The 16611-nt window shown below is 39.5% G+C and overlaps 1 protein-coding gene across 1 annotated transcript in view; it reads left to right on the top strand.

Moving 5' to 3' along the window:
• The window catches only part of MYH15 (myosin heavy chain 15), a 164827-nt gene that overhangs the window by 36652 nt on the left and 111564 nt on the right, over positions 1-16611 (top strand). Inside the window, 1 exon segment of the mRNA XM_049709855.1 lies at positions 5012-5121. Coding sequence (XP_049565812.1) covers positions 5012-5121 — 110 coding nt within the window.

Here is a 16611-nt window from a genome sequence, read left to right on the forward strand (position 1 = left end):
TAAGCTCCCTAGGAGCAGGGGCCTAATTTGTTATGCACTGCTGTATTTCTAGGTTTTAATACAGTGCCTGGCACTGTATCATAGTAGCCCTTACTGTAGTAGTAAATAATTATTTGTTAAATGAATCCTACCCACTCAGGGACATAGGACATATCCTTTGTCTTTTTCTAGTTGAGTGACTTTCTCAATATGCTCACCGATATTAGCAGTTACAATTTTCCTCCTGCCAGTTAGCCAGATTTTATTTTACATTTAAGTATTAATAAAGTTAACATTTTTGTGGGCTATTACCTATTTGTATTGTTTCTTTTTTGAATTTTTATTTCCATTGTTAGCCCATTTTTAAAATTGAGGTACGGGATTTTTCTTATTGATATCTAAGGGCTCTTAATATTAATATATTAAGCACTTGTACATTTCCTCCCAGTCATTTAAGAAGGAATTGAAGGAGCTGGACAGATGGAGAAGAGGATGGAAAGGGGGAAGGGACCCAAACCTAAGGGGACATCCTTGCCTTTACCTCCTTCTTGAGTCCCAACCTCATATTTCTAACTTTCTACTGCATATTCTACTGCTACCCTAAACCCTGCGTGGCTAAAACTCAGTGTATCATAGCGTCCCCCAAGTGATGTCTTCCTGTTGACTTTTCTATTCATATTCACAGTACTGCTCTTCTCTCTGCTTCTTGGGTTAGAAACCTCTTGGTCATGTTTCTCAGTCTCTCTTTTTCCCTTTCCCGTTCTTAGTTTAGACTTTCAGCAATTTTGCACTCCAGTGTCCCACAGTGGGTTCGCTTTCTCTGTAATCTCACTCTCGTCTATCTTGCATGCTTCCACAACATTAATCGTTCTGAAGCCTGACTCTTATTATGCCATTTCTCTGCTAACAGCCCTTTAACATATCCCCATTATTTAATTAATACCTACAGTGGCATCAGATGTCTCCTGAGACCACAAATCACCCACATTTCTGTTTATCTCACTTCCTAACTTGTTGGTACTATCCACCGTCTTTGACCATCGCTGCACTGCCTGCCTCTGGGCCTTTAAGTCATGCTGTTCCCTATCTCAGAAATGCTTGTTCTCCCATACTTGCCCATCAAAACCCTTCTCATCCTCCAAAGCTCAGATGAAATGCTGTTTCTTTCTTGAAGTCTTCTCTGGTCATGCAGTCCAGAAGGGATCTCTTTCTCTTTCAAACTTTCATGATACTCATGATTTGTCTCTTATAGGCAGTTGTTTTATTGACGTGCTATTTTTGCCTGTGTTTTATTTACTTTCATGGATTATAAACCCCTTGACAGCAAGGATTTTTTCTTGTTTATCTATCTTCTTACTATAGCATCTAGCACCAGGCCTTGCACATAGCAAGTGCTCAGAAACTCAGTTCAATAAATTAAGGAAGTTTGAACAGCTCAGAAACCGTATTATAACCCTACATAAAAGACTAATTGAAGATCATTTTCAAAACCCTTTTCCACATTAGCCAGATTGTGGTTTGACAAAACTGGATTTTGTTTCTTTGTATCTGGTTATTTACAGATCAGATAGAACTGGGATAGAATTGTCACACTGGAAAGGATTGCCTCTTGTTTTTCTCTACCTCCTTACCTGTTTTCAGTTGCAGTCAGACTTTGTTCTCTCCATCTTCTAAATGTATTTACCAAACCTGTCTACCCTTCTCTAGAGAGTAGTTCTCAAACTTGGTTGCACATCAGAAAGCACCTGGGGAGCTTTTTAATTCCTGAAGCTCAGGCCTCACCCAGACCAAAGGAAACCAATCTCTGAGGGAGGATGCAAGCATAAGGATTTGTTTTTATAACTTGCCAGGTGACCCCAATGTACAGACAAGGTTGAGGGCCCTCTGAGAAGGACTGTTCTCAGACCCTCATGTGTATCAGAATCACCCGGCAAACATGCTAAAAAATGGGCCCAGACCCTAACCTTCTTCAGTGAGCTAGTCCTTTGTTCCTTTATGAGCTCCCCAGGCTATTCTAATCCACACCACCATTTGAGAACCCCCTCTAGCTAAACCTCTCCCAGGTAATATCATAAAACCTAAGTTAAAATTCATGGTTTTATTCACAACGTCCTAGAAAATGATGTTTATTGATAGGAATTTCATAAAGCCTCTTTGGGGAACACATCAGCTTACATGTTGAAAATATGTTTACAGATGATGCTGTCTTCATGATGGCATCTCCTAAATGTCAGGACATTTATTCATAGATTTAACTTTTAATGCAAATGAAGTTTTTTTTTTTTTTTGGAATATGATGACAACTATTATTTTCTGTAAAAAAAAAAAAAAGGAGAACATGAGATGTCTAATGTACACCTGTGGGATAAATCCACTACTCCTCTATCTGCATATCCTTGAGTGTCTCTGGAGTAGATGAGAAATAATTCTGTAATGTTGAAGGCTATTTCTGTTAGAGCTTAAGTTGGGATACTGTACAGAGAATTTTGGTTTCCTTTGTTCATGGATAAAAATAGACTCAAAGGACTGTCCTTAACACTGGGAAAAGGTTGTATGAGATTGAGACTATTGTTACCTATATTGTCCATCTGAATGCTTCCAATGCATAGAAAATCGGACTCCTGTCTTTTTTTTTCTGGACAGATATTGTGGAATTGTTCGTTTTTCACATTGTTGGTTACTATTCATCTCTGCTCAGATTCATCAGGCACGCTGCATTTCTCCCTTCCTTTGAAATATTTTCATTTTGGGTTAGATGCTCTTTAAAGTCTCTTCTGGTTCAAAAAGTCTATGATTCTGACCCATTGGCTTCTCAACTTGAAATAATCAGGCTTTTGTCTCCAAACATGGCACTCCTAGCAGGAATAACTCAGCATAGGATGAGCATATCTGCTTTACTTTTGATTTTTCCATTTATTTTCCCAAAAGGCTTTGCATTTTGAAAGGTTTCACAGCAACTGAGTACCTAGACCATTATCATTGATATGGAGTAGGTGTAGAGCTTCTAGAAATGTATGTATAGTATACATTGATTTTATTTAACAAGCAAATCAAACATTTCAAGCTTTTCAAGCCTTTGAAAATTTTAAAGGCTGACAGAAAGGAAATGGATATTGTTAGTACAAATGACATACAGCTCTCTAAATGTGTTTTGTTTTTACTTTGTTCTCTATTTGTGGTTACTGCTCAGGAAATTTTGTACTTCTTAGTGAAGTAAGGAAAGACTGGATTTTCTTCTATATTAAGACATTAATTTTATGGAGTTACTACATCAGATATACTAGCATATCTCAGGATTCATTTAAAATGGAAGACAGGGCTTCCCTGGTGGTGCAGTGGTTGAGAGTCCGCCTGCCGATGCAGGGGACACGGGTTCGTGCCCCGGTCCAGGAAGATCCCACATGCCGCGGAGCGGCTGGGCCTGTGAGCCATGGCCGCTGAGCCTGCGCGTCCGGAGCCTGTGCTCCGCGATGGGAGAGGCCACAACAGTGAGAGGCCCGCGTACCGCTAAAAAAAAAAAAAAAAAAAAAAAAATGGAAGACAGCAGAGAGGTTCAATTGAGTAAAATATTTCTTTTGTCTGATAACTGAAAAAATCTGCAATTTGAAATGTGTTTATAACTTTTTGCCTGTGGCATTCTTTTGTGTTATTGCCATTTTTTAACACCTGGTGTGATACATGTCTATTTACTTTTCCTTCTGATAACACTTATTCTTCACTTCTTTCCTTAGAAGATAGAAGTGCTGTTTTATAAAAGTACAATTGTATGGGTTGTAAGTATTCTTGTTAGGCAGCAGAGGGCACTATGGGGCAGAGATTTCACAGGAAAAGGAAAGGTTTCTGAAAGATACTGGGCAAGTGTTCTGGCTTCTGTTGATTGGCAGCTGTCTTGAATTATCCAATGACATGGTCCAAGTTCCGGTTTCATTGAAAGGATCTACAAATGTAATGTAGAAGGGGAAAATAGGCAAATAACGAAAATGAGATTTTTCATGTCCTTCAGATAAATAGTTCTTTTCAGAAGAGGGCCAGTATCAAGAAAAAGATTCTTTTTAAAAATTGAGTTATAATTCCCGTATTATAAAATTTATCCTTTTAAGATGCACAGTTTAGTGAGTTTAAGCATATTCACAATGTTGTGTGACCATCACGCCCACTTAATTCCAGAACGTTTCATTACTCCAAAAAGAAATCCTGTACCCTAAAGTAGCTACTCTCCATTCCTTTCTCTCCTAGCCCCTGGCAACTACAAATCTACTTTCTGTCTCTATGGACTTGCCTATTCTGGACAGTTCATATAAATAAAATCGTACAATATATGGCCTTTGTGTCAGGATTCTTTCCCTTACTATAAAGTTTTCAAGCCTCATCCATGTTGTAGCATGCATCAATACTTCATTCCATTTTACGACTAAAAAAGTTCCATTGTATTAATATACCACATTTTGTTTATCCAGTCATCAGCTGATGGACATTTGTGTTTTTTTCATGTTTTGGCCATAATGAATAATGCTACTGGGAACGTTTGTGTACAACGATTTTGTGTGAACATACTTTTTACTTCTCTTGGGTGTATACCTAAGAGTGGAATTTCTGGGTCCTATAGTAACTATGTTTAACTCTTGAGGAGCTGCCAAATGGTTTTCTATAGCAGCTGTACCATTTTATATTCTAGTAGCGTATGAAGGTTCCAACTTCTCCACTTCTTCACCAAAACTCGTTATTGTCTGTCTTTTTGATTATAGCTATTCTAGTGGGTGTGAAGTGGCAGTTCATTGTGGTTTTGATTTGCATTTCTAAGAAATAGAGGCTTTTAAACATTTAGGATTCATGCATTTATTCCCAAACTACAATCTACCTTGCTATATCATTCTAAACAAACCATCCTTCCATCTTTTGGATAGTCTATTGGGCTATAGTGGAATGAATTTTAATAGTGTTTTCCTTGCTCTCTCCCCCTCCCAACTTTCCTCCTTCTCTTTTTCTCTCTCCCTCCCTCCTTCCCTTCTTTTCCTTCCTTTCTTCTGACCAGATGCTGACAAAGCTGCTTTCCTCATGGGCGTTAACTCCTCTGAGCTGGTGAAGGGCTTGATCCATCCTAGAATCAAAATTGGTAATGAATATGTTACTAGAGGCCAAATTTAGAACAGGTAAGGTATTTCCAGAGCATTACGATTCTATGATCTTGTAGTAATTGTATACATTTCGTATTTGTGTATTTTTCAACTTCTGATGATGTCTGCAACAAGAACTTCTATAAAAAAGTGACTTTGGTAAGTATTCCAAATGTTTTCATCTGTGATGTACACCACAGTAAATGCTCTTGTGTTGAGTCTTTCTAGTCTGAAATATACCATTTTGACAGCTTTCCCTTAGGTAACAAGTCTCTTTGCAGATGCAGACAAGTCCTTTACTTGTTGTGATCAACATCTTTGTTGTCCAGCTAAGAAGTTTTTAAAGCTATTGGTTTCTGACATGAATAAAATTGGCAAATTGACATCTATCACCTATTTGGAATATTGACTTTTTAGGCAATCAGACACATTCATTAAGAGTTTCAGAACATATGCTGAAGTTAGCATTTGATTTGAAGAGAGGGGAAAATGAGACCAGAAGTGAGAGATGGAAGGTCATATAGGTTTTATTCAGTATTCAGGAGAATGTTTTAACTATAGAATAACAAGTGCTCTAAGGACTGCTGATCCTGAGGCTTTGCAATAAACAGTCCCAGAGCTGCCAGGTAATGAGACCATCTAAGTATGCTAGTGCATTTCAAAATAATAATTTACATCTGTTAGGTGTTAGTCAGTATGAGGTAGGCCATGCTGCAGTAATACACACACAGTAAAATCTCAGTGACAATAAAGTAGGCATTTATTTCTTACTCATACCAAGTCCAATACAGATTGGACCACCTTCTTCAATTTTGTACTTAGGCAATCTGGAATGCAAGGCCTCCCATGTTGCTGCACAGGGGAAAAGATGATTTGTGAAGAAAATACACCCACTTTAAATGCTTGGGGCTAGAAGTGATATCACCTTTACTAATATTCTATTGGTGAGAATTAGTCGAATTCTCTCCTTAGCTACAAGGGGCTCAGAAATGTAGTCTTTCTGGAAAGAAGAAGTGGTTTGATCATATATAATATATATAAAGCATTCATATTGTCTCCTTCCATTCCTACAACAATACTCAGAGTTAAGTAGGGCAGGGATACTTAACTTATGTTTTTTCCAGTTGAGGAAACCAAGGCTTAGGGAACATAAATAACATTCCAAAGGACGTACAGCTAGTATTCAGGTGACGCTTAGACTGTCTTACTCTATATACATCTTAAATCTGAAAATGAGATAGACAAATGTGGAAATTTGTGATAGAAGACAGTTATTTTGACTACAATAAACTCTCTTTCTTTTGGTTTATTAAGGCATCTGGTGTGACTATGTTATTTAAAACAGTTCAACAACTAATCAAAATCAATTTCCTAGTTCAGCTTACTCTATAAATCAATAATTCTTCCTCTACCGTAATACCAATTCTATGGGAATAATTTGCTTACATTTTTGTCCTCTGTGGTAATCAGAGTTCCTTGAGGCCATGGACTGTGTCTAATTCATCTTAATACCTCAGCATCTAGCACAGTGCCCTGCAAGCAGTAGGTGCTCCATAAATGGTTGGGTTTCTTTTTTTTTTGCATCTTTATTGGAGTATAATTGCTTTACAATGTTGTGTTAGTTTCTGCTGTATAACAAAGTGAATCAGCTATATGTATACATATATCTCCATATCCCCTCCCTCTTACATCTCTCTCACACCCTCTCTATCCCACCCTTCTAGGTGGTCACAAAGCACTGAACTGATCTCCCTGTGCTATGCAGCTGCTTCCCACTAGCTATCTATTTTACATTTGGTAGTGTATATATGTCAATGCTACCCTATCACTTCGTCCCAGCTTCCCCTCCCAACCCCTGTGTCCTCAAGTCCATTCTCTGTGTCTGTGTATTTATTCCTGTCCTGCTCCTAGGTTCATCAGAACCATTTATTTTTTTTAGATTCCATATATATGTGTTAGCATACAGTATTTGTTTTTCTCTTTCTGACTTACTTCACTATGTATGACAGATTCTATATCCATCCACCTCACTACAAATAATGCAATTTTGTTTCTTTTTATGGCTGAGTAATATTCCATTGTATATATGTACCACATCTTCTTTATCCATTCATCTGTCGATGGACACTTAGGTTGCTTCCATGCCCTGGCTATTGTAAATAGTGCTGCAATGAACATTGGGGTACATGTCTCTTTTTGAATTATGGTTTTCTCAGGGTACATGCCCAGTAGTGGGATTGCTGGGTCATATGGTAATTCTATTTTTAGTTTTTTAAGGAACCTCCACACTGTTCTCCATGGTGGTTGTATCAATATACATTCCCACCAACAGTGCAAGAAGGTTCTCTTTTCTCCACACCCCATCCAGCATTTATTGTTTGTAGATTTTTTGATGATGGCCATTCAGATGGGTGTGAGATGATACCTCATTGTAGTTTTGATTTGCATTTCTCTAATGATTAGTGATGTTGAACATCCTTTCATTGTTTGCTGGCCATATGTATATCTTCTTTGGAGAAATGTCTATTTAGGTCTTCTGCCCATTTTTGGATTGTTTGTTTTTTTGATATTGAGCTGCATGAGCTGCTTGTAAATTTTGGAGATTAATCCTTTGTCAGTTGCTTCATTTGCAAATATTTTCTGCCATTCTGAGGGTTATCTTTTCGTCTTTTTTATGTTTTCCTTTGCTGTGCAAAAGCTTTTGAGTTTCATTAGGTCCCATTATTTTATTTTTGTTTTTATTTCCATTTCTCTAGGAGTGGGTCAAAAACGATCTTGCTGTGATTTATGTCATAGAGTGTTCTGTCTATGTTTTCCCCTAAGAGACAAACTTGATTTTTAAAAACTGTTTAAATGGAACTTTTCAGTACTAATAGCTCTTGTTTTGAGGAAAATTTTATATTAATTTTAGCAATACTTTCACCTTCACTTGTTTCTCCTCCTGTGAATTTTAAGTCATATTATATTTAATACTTTTTTTTGGTGGGGGTGAACTATAGAGGATAGTTTTTTTCTTCTTCATCATTTTTTTTCTTTTCTTTTTTTTGGGTTATTTTATATTGTTATTTATTTATTTATTTATTTTTAACATCTTTATTGGGGTATAATTGCTTTACAATGGTGTGTTAGTTTGCGCTTTATAACAAAGTGAATCAGTTATACATATACATATGTTCCCATATCTCTTCCCTCTTGCATCTCCCTCCCTCCCACCCTCCCTATCCCACCCCTCCAGGCGGTCACAAAGTACCGAGCCGATATCCCTGTGCCATGCGGCTGCTTCCCACTAGCTATCTACCTTACGATTGTTAGTGAATATATGTCCATGCCTCTCTCTCGCCCTGTCACAGCTCACCCTTCCCCCTCCCCATATCCTCAAGTCTGTTCTCCAGTAGGTCTGTGTCTTTATTCCTGTCTTACCCCTAGGTTCTTCATGACATTTTTTTCCCCTTAAATTCCATATATATGTGTTAGCATATGGTATTTGTCTTTTTCTTTCTGACTTACTTCACTCTGTATGACAGACTTTAGGTCTATCCACCTCATTACAAATAGCTCAATTTCATTTCTTTTTATGGCTGAGTAATATTCCATTGTATATATGTCCCACATCTTCTTTATCCATTCATCCGATGATGGGCACTTAGGTTGTTTTCATCTCCGGGCTATTGTAAACAGAGCTGCAATGAACATTTTGGTACATGACTCTTTTTGTGTTTTGGTTTTCTCAGGGTATATGCCCAGTAGTGGGATTGCTGGGTCATATGGTAGTTCTATTTGTAGTTTTTTTAAGGAACCTCCATACTGTTCTCCATAGTGGCTGAACCAATTCACATTCCCACCAGCAGTGCAAGAGTGTTCCCTTTTCTCCACACCCTCTCCAGCATTTATTGTTTCTAGATTTTTTGATGATGGCCGTTCTGACTGGTGTGAGATGACATCTCATTTTAGTTTTGACTTGCATTTCTCTAATGATTAATGATGTTGAGCATTCTTTCATGTGTTTGTTGGCAGTCTGTATATCTTCTTTGGAGAAATGTCTATTTAGGTCTTCTGCCCATTTTTGGATTGGGTTGTTTGTTTTTTTGTTATTGGGCTGCATGAGCTGCTTGTACATTTTGGAGATTAATCCTTTGTCAGTTGCTTCATTTGCAAATATTTTCTCCCATTCTGAGGGTTGTCTTTTGGTCTTGTTTATGGTTTCCTTTGCTGTGCAAAGGCTTTGAAGTTTCAATAGGTCCCGTTTTTTAATTTTTGTTTTTATTTCCATTTCTCTAGGAGGTTCTGATCTGGTCTTTATGATTTATTTCCTTCTGCTAGCTTTGGGGTTTTTTTGTTCTGCTTTGTCTAATTGCTTTCGGTGTAAGGTTAGGTTGTTTATTTGAGATGTTTCTTGTTTCTTGAGGTGGGATTGTATTGCTATAAACTTCCCTTTAGAATTGCTTTTGCTGCATCCCATTGGTTTTGGGTCATCGTGTTTTCGTTGTCATTTGTTTCTAGGTATTTTTTGATTTCCTCTTTGATTTCTTCAGTCATCTCTTGGTTCTTTAGTAGCATGTTGTTTAGCCTCCATGTGTTTGTATTTTTTACAGATTTTTTCCTGTAAATGATATCTAGTCTTATAGCATTGTGGTCAGAAAATGTACTTGATATGATTTCAATTTTCTTAACTTTACCAAGGCTTGATTTGTGACCCAAGATATGATCTATCCTGGAGAATGTTCCATGTGCACTTGAGAAGAAAGTGTATTCTGTTGTTTTTGGATGGAATGTCCTATAAATATCAGTTAAGTCCATGTAGTCTAATGTGTCATTTAAAGCTTGTGTTTCCTTATTTTTTTTCATTTTGGATGATCCGTCCATTGGTGAAAGTGGGGTGTAAAGTCCCCTATTATTATTGTGTTACTGTCAGTTTCCCCTTTTATAGCTGTTAGCATTTGCCTTTTATATTGAGGTGCTCCTTTGTTGGGTTCATAAATATTTACAATTGTTTTATCTTCTTCTTGGATTGATCCCTTGATAATTATGTGGTTTTCTTCTTTGTCTCTTGTTATAGTCTTTATTTTAACGTCTATTTTGTCTGATATGAGAACTGCTACTCCAGCTTTCTTTTGATTTCCATTTGCATAGAATATCTTTTTCCATCCCCTCACTTTCAGTCTGTGTGTGTCCCTAGGTCTGAAGTGGGTCTCTTGTAGACAGCATATATATGGGCCTTGTTTTTGTATCCTTTCAGCCAGTCTGTTTCTTTTCGTTGGAGTATTTAATCCATTTAATTTAAAGTAATTATTGATATGTATGTTCCTATTACCATTTTCTTAATTGTTTCCGGTTTGTTTTTGTAGGTCTTTTTCTTCTCTTGTTTTCCCCCACCTATAGAAGTTCCTTTAGCATTTGTTGTAAAGCTGGTTTGGTGGTGCTGAGTTCTCTTAGCTTTTGCTTGTCTGTAAAGGTTTTAATTTCTCCGTCAAATCTGAATGAGATCCTTGCTATGTAGAGTAATCTTGGTTGTAGAGTTTTCCCTTTCATCACTTTAAATATGTCTTGCCATTCCTTTCTGGCTTGCAGAGTTTCTGCTTAAAGATCAGCTCTTAACCTTATAGGGATTCCCTTGTATGTTATTTGTTGCTTTTCCCTTCCTGCTTTAAATATTTTTTCTTTGTATTTAATTTTTGATAGTTTGATTAATATGTGTTTTGGCATGTTTCTCCTCGGATTTATCCTTTATGGACTCTCTGTGCTTCCTGGACTTGATTGACTATTTCCTTTCCCATGTTAGGGAAGTTTTCAAGTATAATCTCTTCAAATATTTTCTCAGACTCTTTATTTTTCTCTTCTTCTTCTAGGTCCCCTATAATTCAAAAGTTGGTACATTTAATATTGTCCCAGAAATCTCTGAGACTGTTGTCAGTTCTTTTCATTCTTTTCTCTTTATCTGCTCTGCAGCCGTTATTTCCAGTATTCTATCTTCCAGGTCATTGTCCATTCTTCTGCCTCAGTAATTCTGCTATTGATTCCTTCTAGAGTATTTTTAACTTCATTTATTGTGTTGTTCATCATTGTTTGTTTGCTCTTTAGTTCTTCTAGGTCCTTGTTAAACATTTATTCTATTTTCTCCATTCTATTTCCAAGATTTTGGATCATCTTTACTATCACTACTCTGAATCCTTTTTCAGGTAGACTGTCTATTTCTTCCTCATTTGTTTGGTCTGGTGGGTTTTTACCTTGCTTCTGCATCTGGTGCATATTTCTCTGTCTTTTCATTTTGTTTAACTCACTGTGTTTGCAGTCTCCTTTTTGCAGGCTGCAGGTTCGTAGTTCCTCTTATTTCTCTTGTCTGCCCCCAGTGGGTGAAGTTGTTTCAGTGGGTTGTGTAGGTTTCCTGGTGGGGGGGGACTGGTTCCTGTCTTCTTTTGGGTGGGGCTGGATCTTGTCTCTTTTGTGGGCAGGGCCGCAGCTGGTGTGTTTTGGGGTGTCTTTGAACTTAATATGACTTTAGGCAGCCTGTGTGCTAATGAATGGAGCTGTGTTCCTCTCTTACTAGTTGTTTGGCGTGGGTTTTCCAGCACTGGAGCTTGTTGGCCATTGGGTGGAGCTCAGTCTTAATGTTGAGATGGAGATCTCTGAGAGAGCTCTCACCAATTTATATTATGTGGAGCTGGAAGGACTCTGAAGGTCTCTGGCAGCCCAGTGTCCTGGAATCAGCTCTCCCAACTTGGAGGCTCAGGCCCAACACCCGGCTGGAGCACCATAACCCTGCCAACTGCATGGCATGGAATAAAATGAAGAAAAAAAAAGTGAACAGACAGAACCCCAAAACAAATGGTAAAAGCAAAATTAAATTGACAAAATCACACAAAAAAACATACACACACACACACTCACAAAAAGAGAAAAAAAAAAGGAAGAGAGAAACCAAACCAGTAAACAAACCCACCAATGAAAACAAGCACTAAAAACTAAGCTAAGATAAACATAAAACCAAAAACGAATCAAACGCAATAAGAAAACCCCAAGGCTACAGTTGCTCCCAAATTCCATCGCCTCAATTTTGGGACATTTGTTGTCTATTCAGGTACTCCACAGATGTAGGGTTTATCAAGCTGATTGCGGGGATTTAATCTGCTGCTCTTGAGGCTGCACAGAGAAATTTCCCTTTCTCTACTTTCTTTGCACAGCTCCTGGGGTTCAGCTTTGGTTTTGGCCCCACCTCTGCGTGTAGGCCGCTCTCAGGCATCTCTTCCCCACCCAGAGAGGAGGTTGTTAAAGCTGTGGCTGATTAGGGCTCTCTTACTCCCTCAGGCTAGTTAGAGGGAGGAGTATGGTAGTCATAATTGGAATGCGGGGCATGCCTGCAGTGGCAGAGACCAGCATGATGTTGCAACAGCCTGAGGTGCACCATGTGTTCTTCCAGGGAAGGTGGCCCTAGATCATGGGATCCTGGCAGTGGCGGGCTGCACAGGCTTCTGGAGGGGTGTGGGTAGTGACCTGTGCTTGCACACAGGATTCTTGGTGCAGTGGCGGCAGTAATAGAGGTCTTTGCCTGCCTCTGGGGTCCAAGATGTTAGCCATTTGTCATGCCTGTCTCTGGAGTTCACTTAGGTGGTGCTCTGCCATCTGTGGGCACATGAAGCAGGAAGCCCCTCTCTTCACACACCCTAAAACAATGGTCTCTTGACTCTCCATCAGGTCCAGACTTTTTCTCGGACTCCCTCCTGGCTAGCTCTAGTGCACTAGCCCCCTTCAGGCTGTCTTCATGCAGCCAACCCCAGTCAACTCCCTAGGGTCTGACCTCTGAATCTCAAGCCTCAGCTCCCAGCCCTCACCTGCCCCAGTGGGTGAGCAGACAACCATCTCAATCTGGTGAGTGCCAGTTGGCACTGATCCTCTGTGTGGGAACCTCTCTGCTTTGCCCTCTGCACCCCTGTTGCTGTGCTGTCTTCTGTGGCTCCAAAGCTTCCCACCCCCATCCATACCAGTGAAGGGACTTCCTAGTGTGTGGAAACTTTTCTTCCTTCACAGCTCCCTCCCAGAAGTTCAGGTCCTGTTCCTATTCTTTTATCTCTGTGTTTTCTTTTTTCTTTTGCCCTACCCAGATATGTGGGGATTTTCTTGCCTTTTGGGAAGTCCGAGGTCTTCTGCCAGCATTCAGTAGGCGTTCTGTAGGAGTTGTTCCACATGTAGATGTACTTTTGATGTATTTGTGGGGAGGAAGGTGATCTCCACGTCTTATTCCTCTGCTGTCTTCAAGGTCTGCCTATGTTTCTTTTTTGCAGAGGTGTATGTTAGCCATTCTGTACTTCCTATGTATTCTAGACAGCTCTGGCTTGATATTTCACGAAGCTGAAAATGACTTCTGGTTTGGGAACTTGACACACCATTGAGATCAAATTGAAATCGTTTTCCAGCATTACATCCCTGTACAGACTTTTCTGAGCAAGGTCCAACAGTTGGCACTCCTCCCTGCCAAAGTCTACAGTTACATCCTTGAAAGACACTGATCCCTGACTGTTCTTCACGGACATCAGAGACACCTCTTCACTCAGCCCCTGGAAGTTCCCTGTGCTCACCAGCACCTCACCCACGCTCTTTCAAGACAGTGGCCATCTAATCACAGCCATAAATGTTAAAATAAAATATTGAGCTGACGTTGAACCATACTCAGCAGGACAAGTAGCTAAGCTATTTCTTGGTAGTGAGGTTATAGGTGTTTGGCAGCTTCTTGCCTTTTAAGACATTCGCCACCACATGCCTGCATGACATGCTATGATTATAGAAGAGGACTTGCTCTGTGTAAAACTAATGAGCCCATAGGAGGACTGAAATCAAACCTTCGTCTCTTTAATATTATGTTCTCAGGGACTGAGTTACTACCCCAGCCTCTACTATAATGGAATCAGTGAAGCAAGCTAATATATTATTATTCAACAGTAAAAGAAAAGAAACCCTCATCCTCCATCCTCTCCCTCCCTCCCCGACTCTCCCTCTTGCTCATGCACTCTCTCTATTTCTCTCTCTCTCTTCTTCCATCTCCTGGAGACAAAGCAAGAAAGCACACTGTAAGGCTTTTCTTTTCTTAGGAATTGTACTGACTTTATAGAGACAATTGTCATGGCTAAGAATAGAGATGTATATGCTGTTGATGACAATTGCAAAAGATGGCAAAAATTCTTGCAGTGTTAACACGCTATACAAAATTTAGTTCTAACTCTAATGCTAACTAACTCTTGGACTTTGGTCAAATACTCCATCTCTCTGAGCACCCATGAAGAAGTTAAATTCTTCTGTGTGTCTTAGTGGTGGGGTGATTGGCATCTAAAGGGGATGATTCTTTGTGTATGAGCATGTCTACACATGGTAGGAGGCTTTGCATTCCTGCTCCAAGGTGCTAAATACCAGTAATACTCTCAGTCACTATAACAACGGAAAAATGCCCACCCTGTTTCCAAATGCCCCCCACCCTTAGGGGGAGGCACCATCCCGAGTTGAGAGACACTATACGTGATTATCAGGAAGTATGGTTCTTCAGGCCTAGTATTTTATGATTTCAGGAGAGTTCTAACTGTGCTGATCAGAAATAAGTTATTTTACTTTAAAAAGATTAATAATGATCAAACAATAATAATAATAAGTAGCCATTGAATGTTCACTATGGGTGCTATGCTATGTGCTTTGTATGGATAGCTTATTTAATCTAACAGCAAGCCTGCAAAATTGATCTTATTTACATTTCCATTTTATAGTTAAAGACAGTGAACCTTAGAACGATTAACTGCTCAAGGCAACATGGGTAATAAATACTGGATTGAGGGGGAGGAAGTGATAAAAGTGGAAAAGGGATGGGAAAGGGGAAACTAATATTTATTGGATGCTAAGTGTCAAATGTTGTGCTATGTATATTTACATCCACTGTCTCATTGAACCTCTCCCAACAACCATGAGACAAGAATATTTTAATATTGTTATTTTACAGATGAGAAAGTGAGGGATCAAGGTGGTTAAAAATATGGCTATTTGACTCCACTTCTTTTCAGTTTTGTTTTTTTCTGTCATATACTCTCGAACCCCAAGTAATCAAAGTCTTCTGTGAGGTTATTTTGAAAAGAGCTCAGACATACGTCCATTTAGTCCCTGAAAAGTGGGCATGTAGATTTTCCTGCCTCTGTCGTCCTTCATTGGACAGAAAGTGATGAAAATGATTAATTGGTGAGCAGTATATTGGATTATCAGTTTTATTAATTGATTCAGCACACATCATACCATCCATTTCTTCCTCTGCTACAACTTCAGGCTTTCTTCCTGTTTCTTTGCTACTCCCCACCCATGGCCAGTTTCTCTCCCACTCCTACTTCTCAAGTATTTAGGGAATTAAAAGGGAGTGAACAAGTTAGTCATGTTCTTTTTAACTTTCAAAGTGACTGCTATAGACAGAGAATGATTCCTCAGTGCTCTGGAGGATAAAAATCATTCCTGGTGCTTTATTTGTGCGGGTGTGCTCTTGACGCCAATAATAAAAAACTGTGATGCCATCGGCTTATGGATTACTGTGGAAATGACTCAAGATAACTGATAAGGGAGTGAGTGACTCATAACTAAATCACTACCAGACACAAACTGTCTCCTGCTGTGTTCACTCTCCTGGGCAGCTAAAGGATGGATGCAATAGGCCTATTTTAAATGTTAAGTCGTTGGAGCACATTCTGCTTCCAGGCTTGGAGACTGTCCAGCTGAAAGTCACTCCTACTTGGAGTCCATCAGAAACCTGCTACTACAGCAGTGCCTTTGCATCACGGCAACAGGATCTGCATCTGTACAGCAGCAGCAGGCACAGAGGTTGGAGCTCTCCCTAGTAGGTTATGAGAGAGCTTTTGCCACACACCTCCAGGGAGGGGAAATGCAGCCTGAGTTTTATAGTAGGAGAATCTGAGTCAGAATGACGCACTAAATTGCCATTCTCCCTGCACAGAGTTGAGAACGGCCCTGGGAATTAATATAATAAAGAAGGTGGAAGCTGAGGCTGGAAAGAATCTTTAAGAGCATAATTCAGGTGAAGAGACTGCAGCCCAGGGAGGTTAGGTCACTTGCCAAAGGTTATACAATTTATTAGCAACAGCAGCAGAAGGACGAGGGCTGGGGATTCGAGATTCCTAACGTACTCTACCAGTATTTTTCAAACTTTATGGTGTGTAGGAGTCAGAGGGGATTGTGTTAGAGTAAAAATTCTGGTTTATAGATCTGGGATGGGGGGAAACCCTCAAGATGGTGGAGGATTAAGACGTGGAGATCACCTTCCTCTCCAAAATTACATCAGAAATACATCTACATGTGGAACAACTCCTACAGAACACCTAATGAACGCTGGCAGAAGACATCAGACTTTCCAAAAGCCATGTGGCTGACAGGGTCTTGGTTCCCCAGCTGGGTGTCAGGCCTGTGCCTCTGAGGTGGGAGAGCTGAGTTCAGGACATTGGTCCACCAGAGACCTCTCAGCTCCATGTAATATCAAATGGCGAAAGCT

The sequence above is a fragment of the Orcinus orca genome, chromosome 5 (genome assembly GCF_937001465.1).
Source record: "Orcinus orca chromosome 5, mOrcOrc1.1, whole genome shotgun sequence".
Taxonomy (NCBI): domain Eukaryota; kingdom Metazoa; phylum Chordata; class Mammalia; order Artiodactyla; family Delphinidae; genus Orcinus; species Orcinus orca.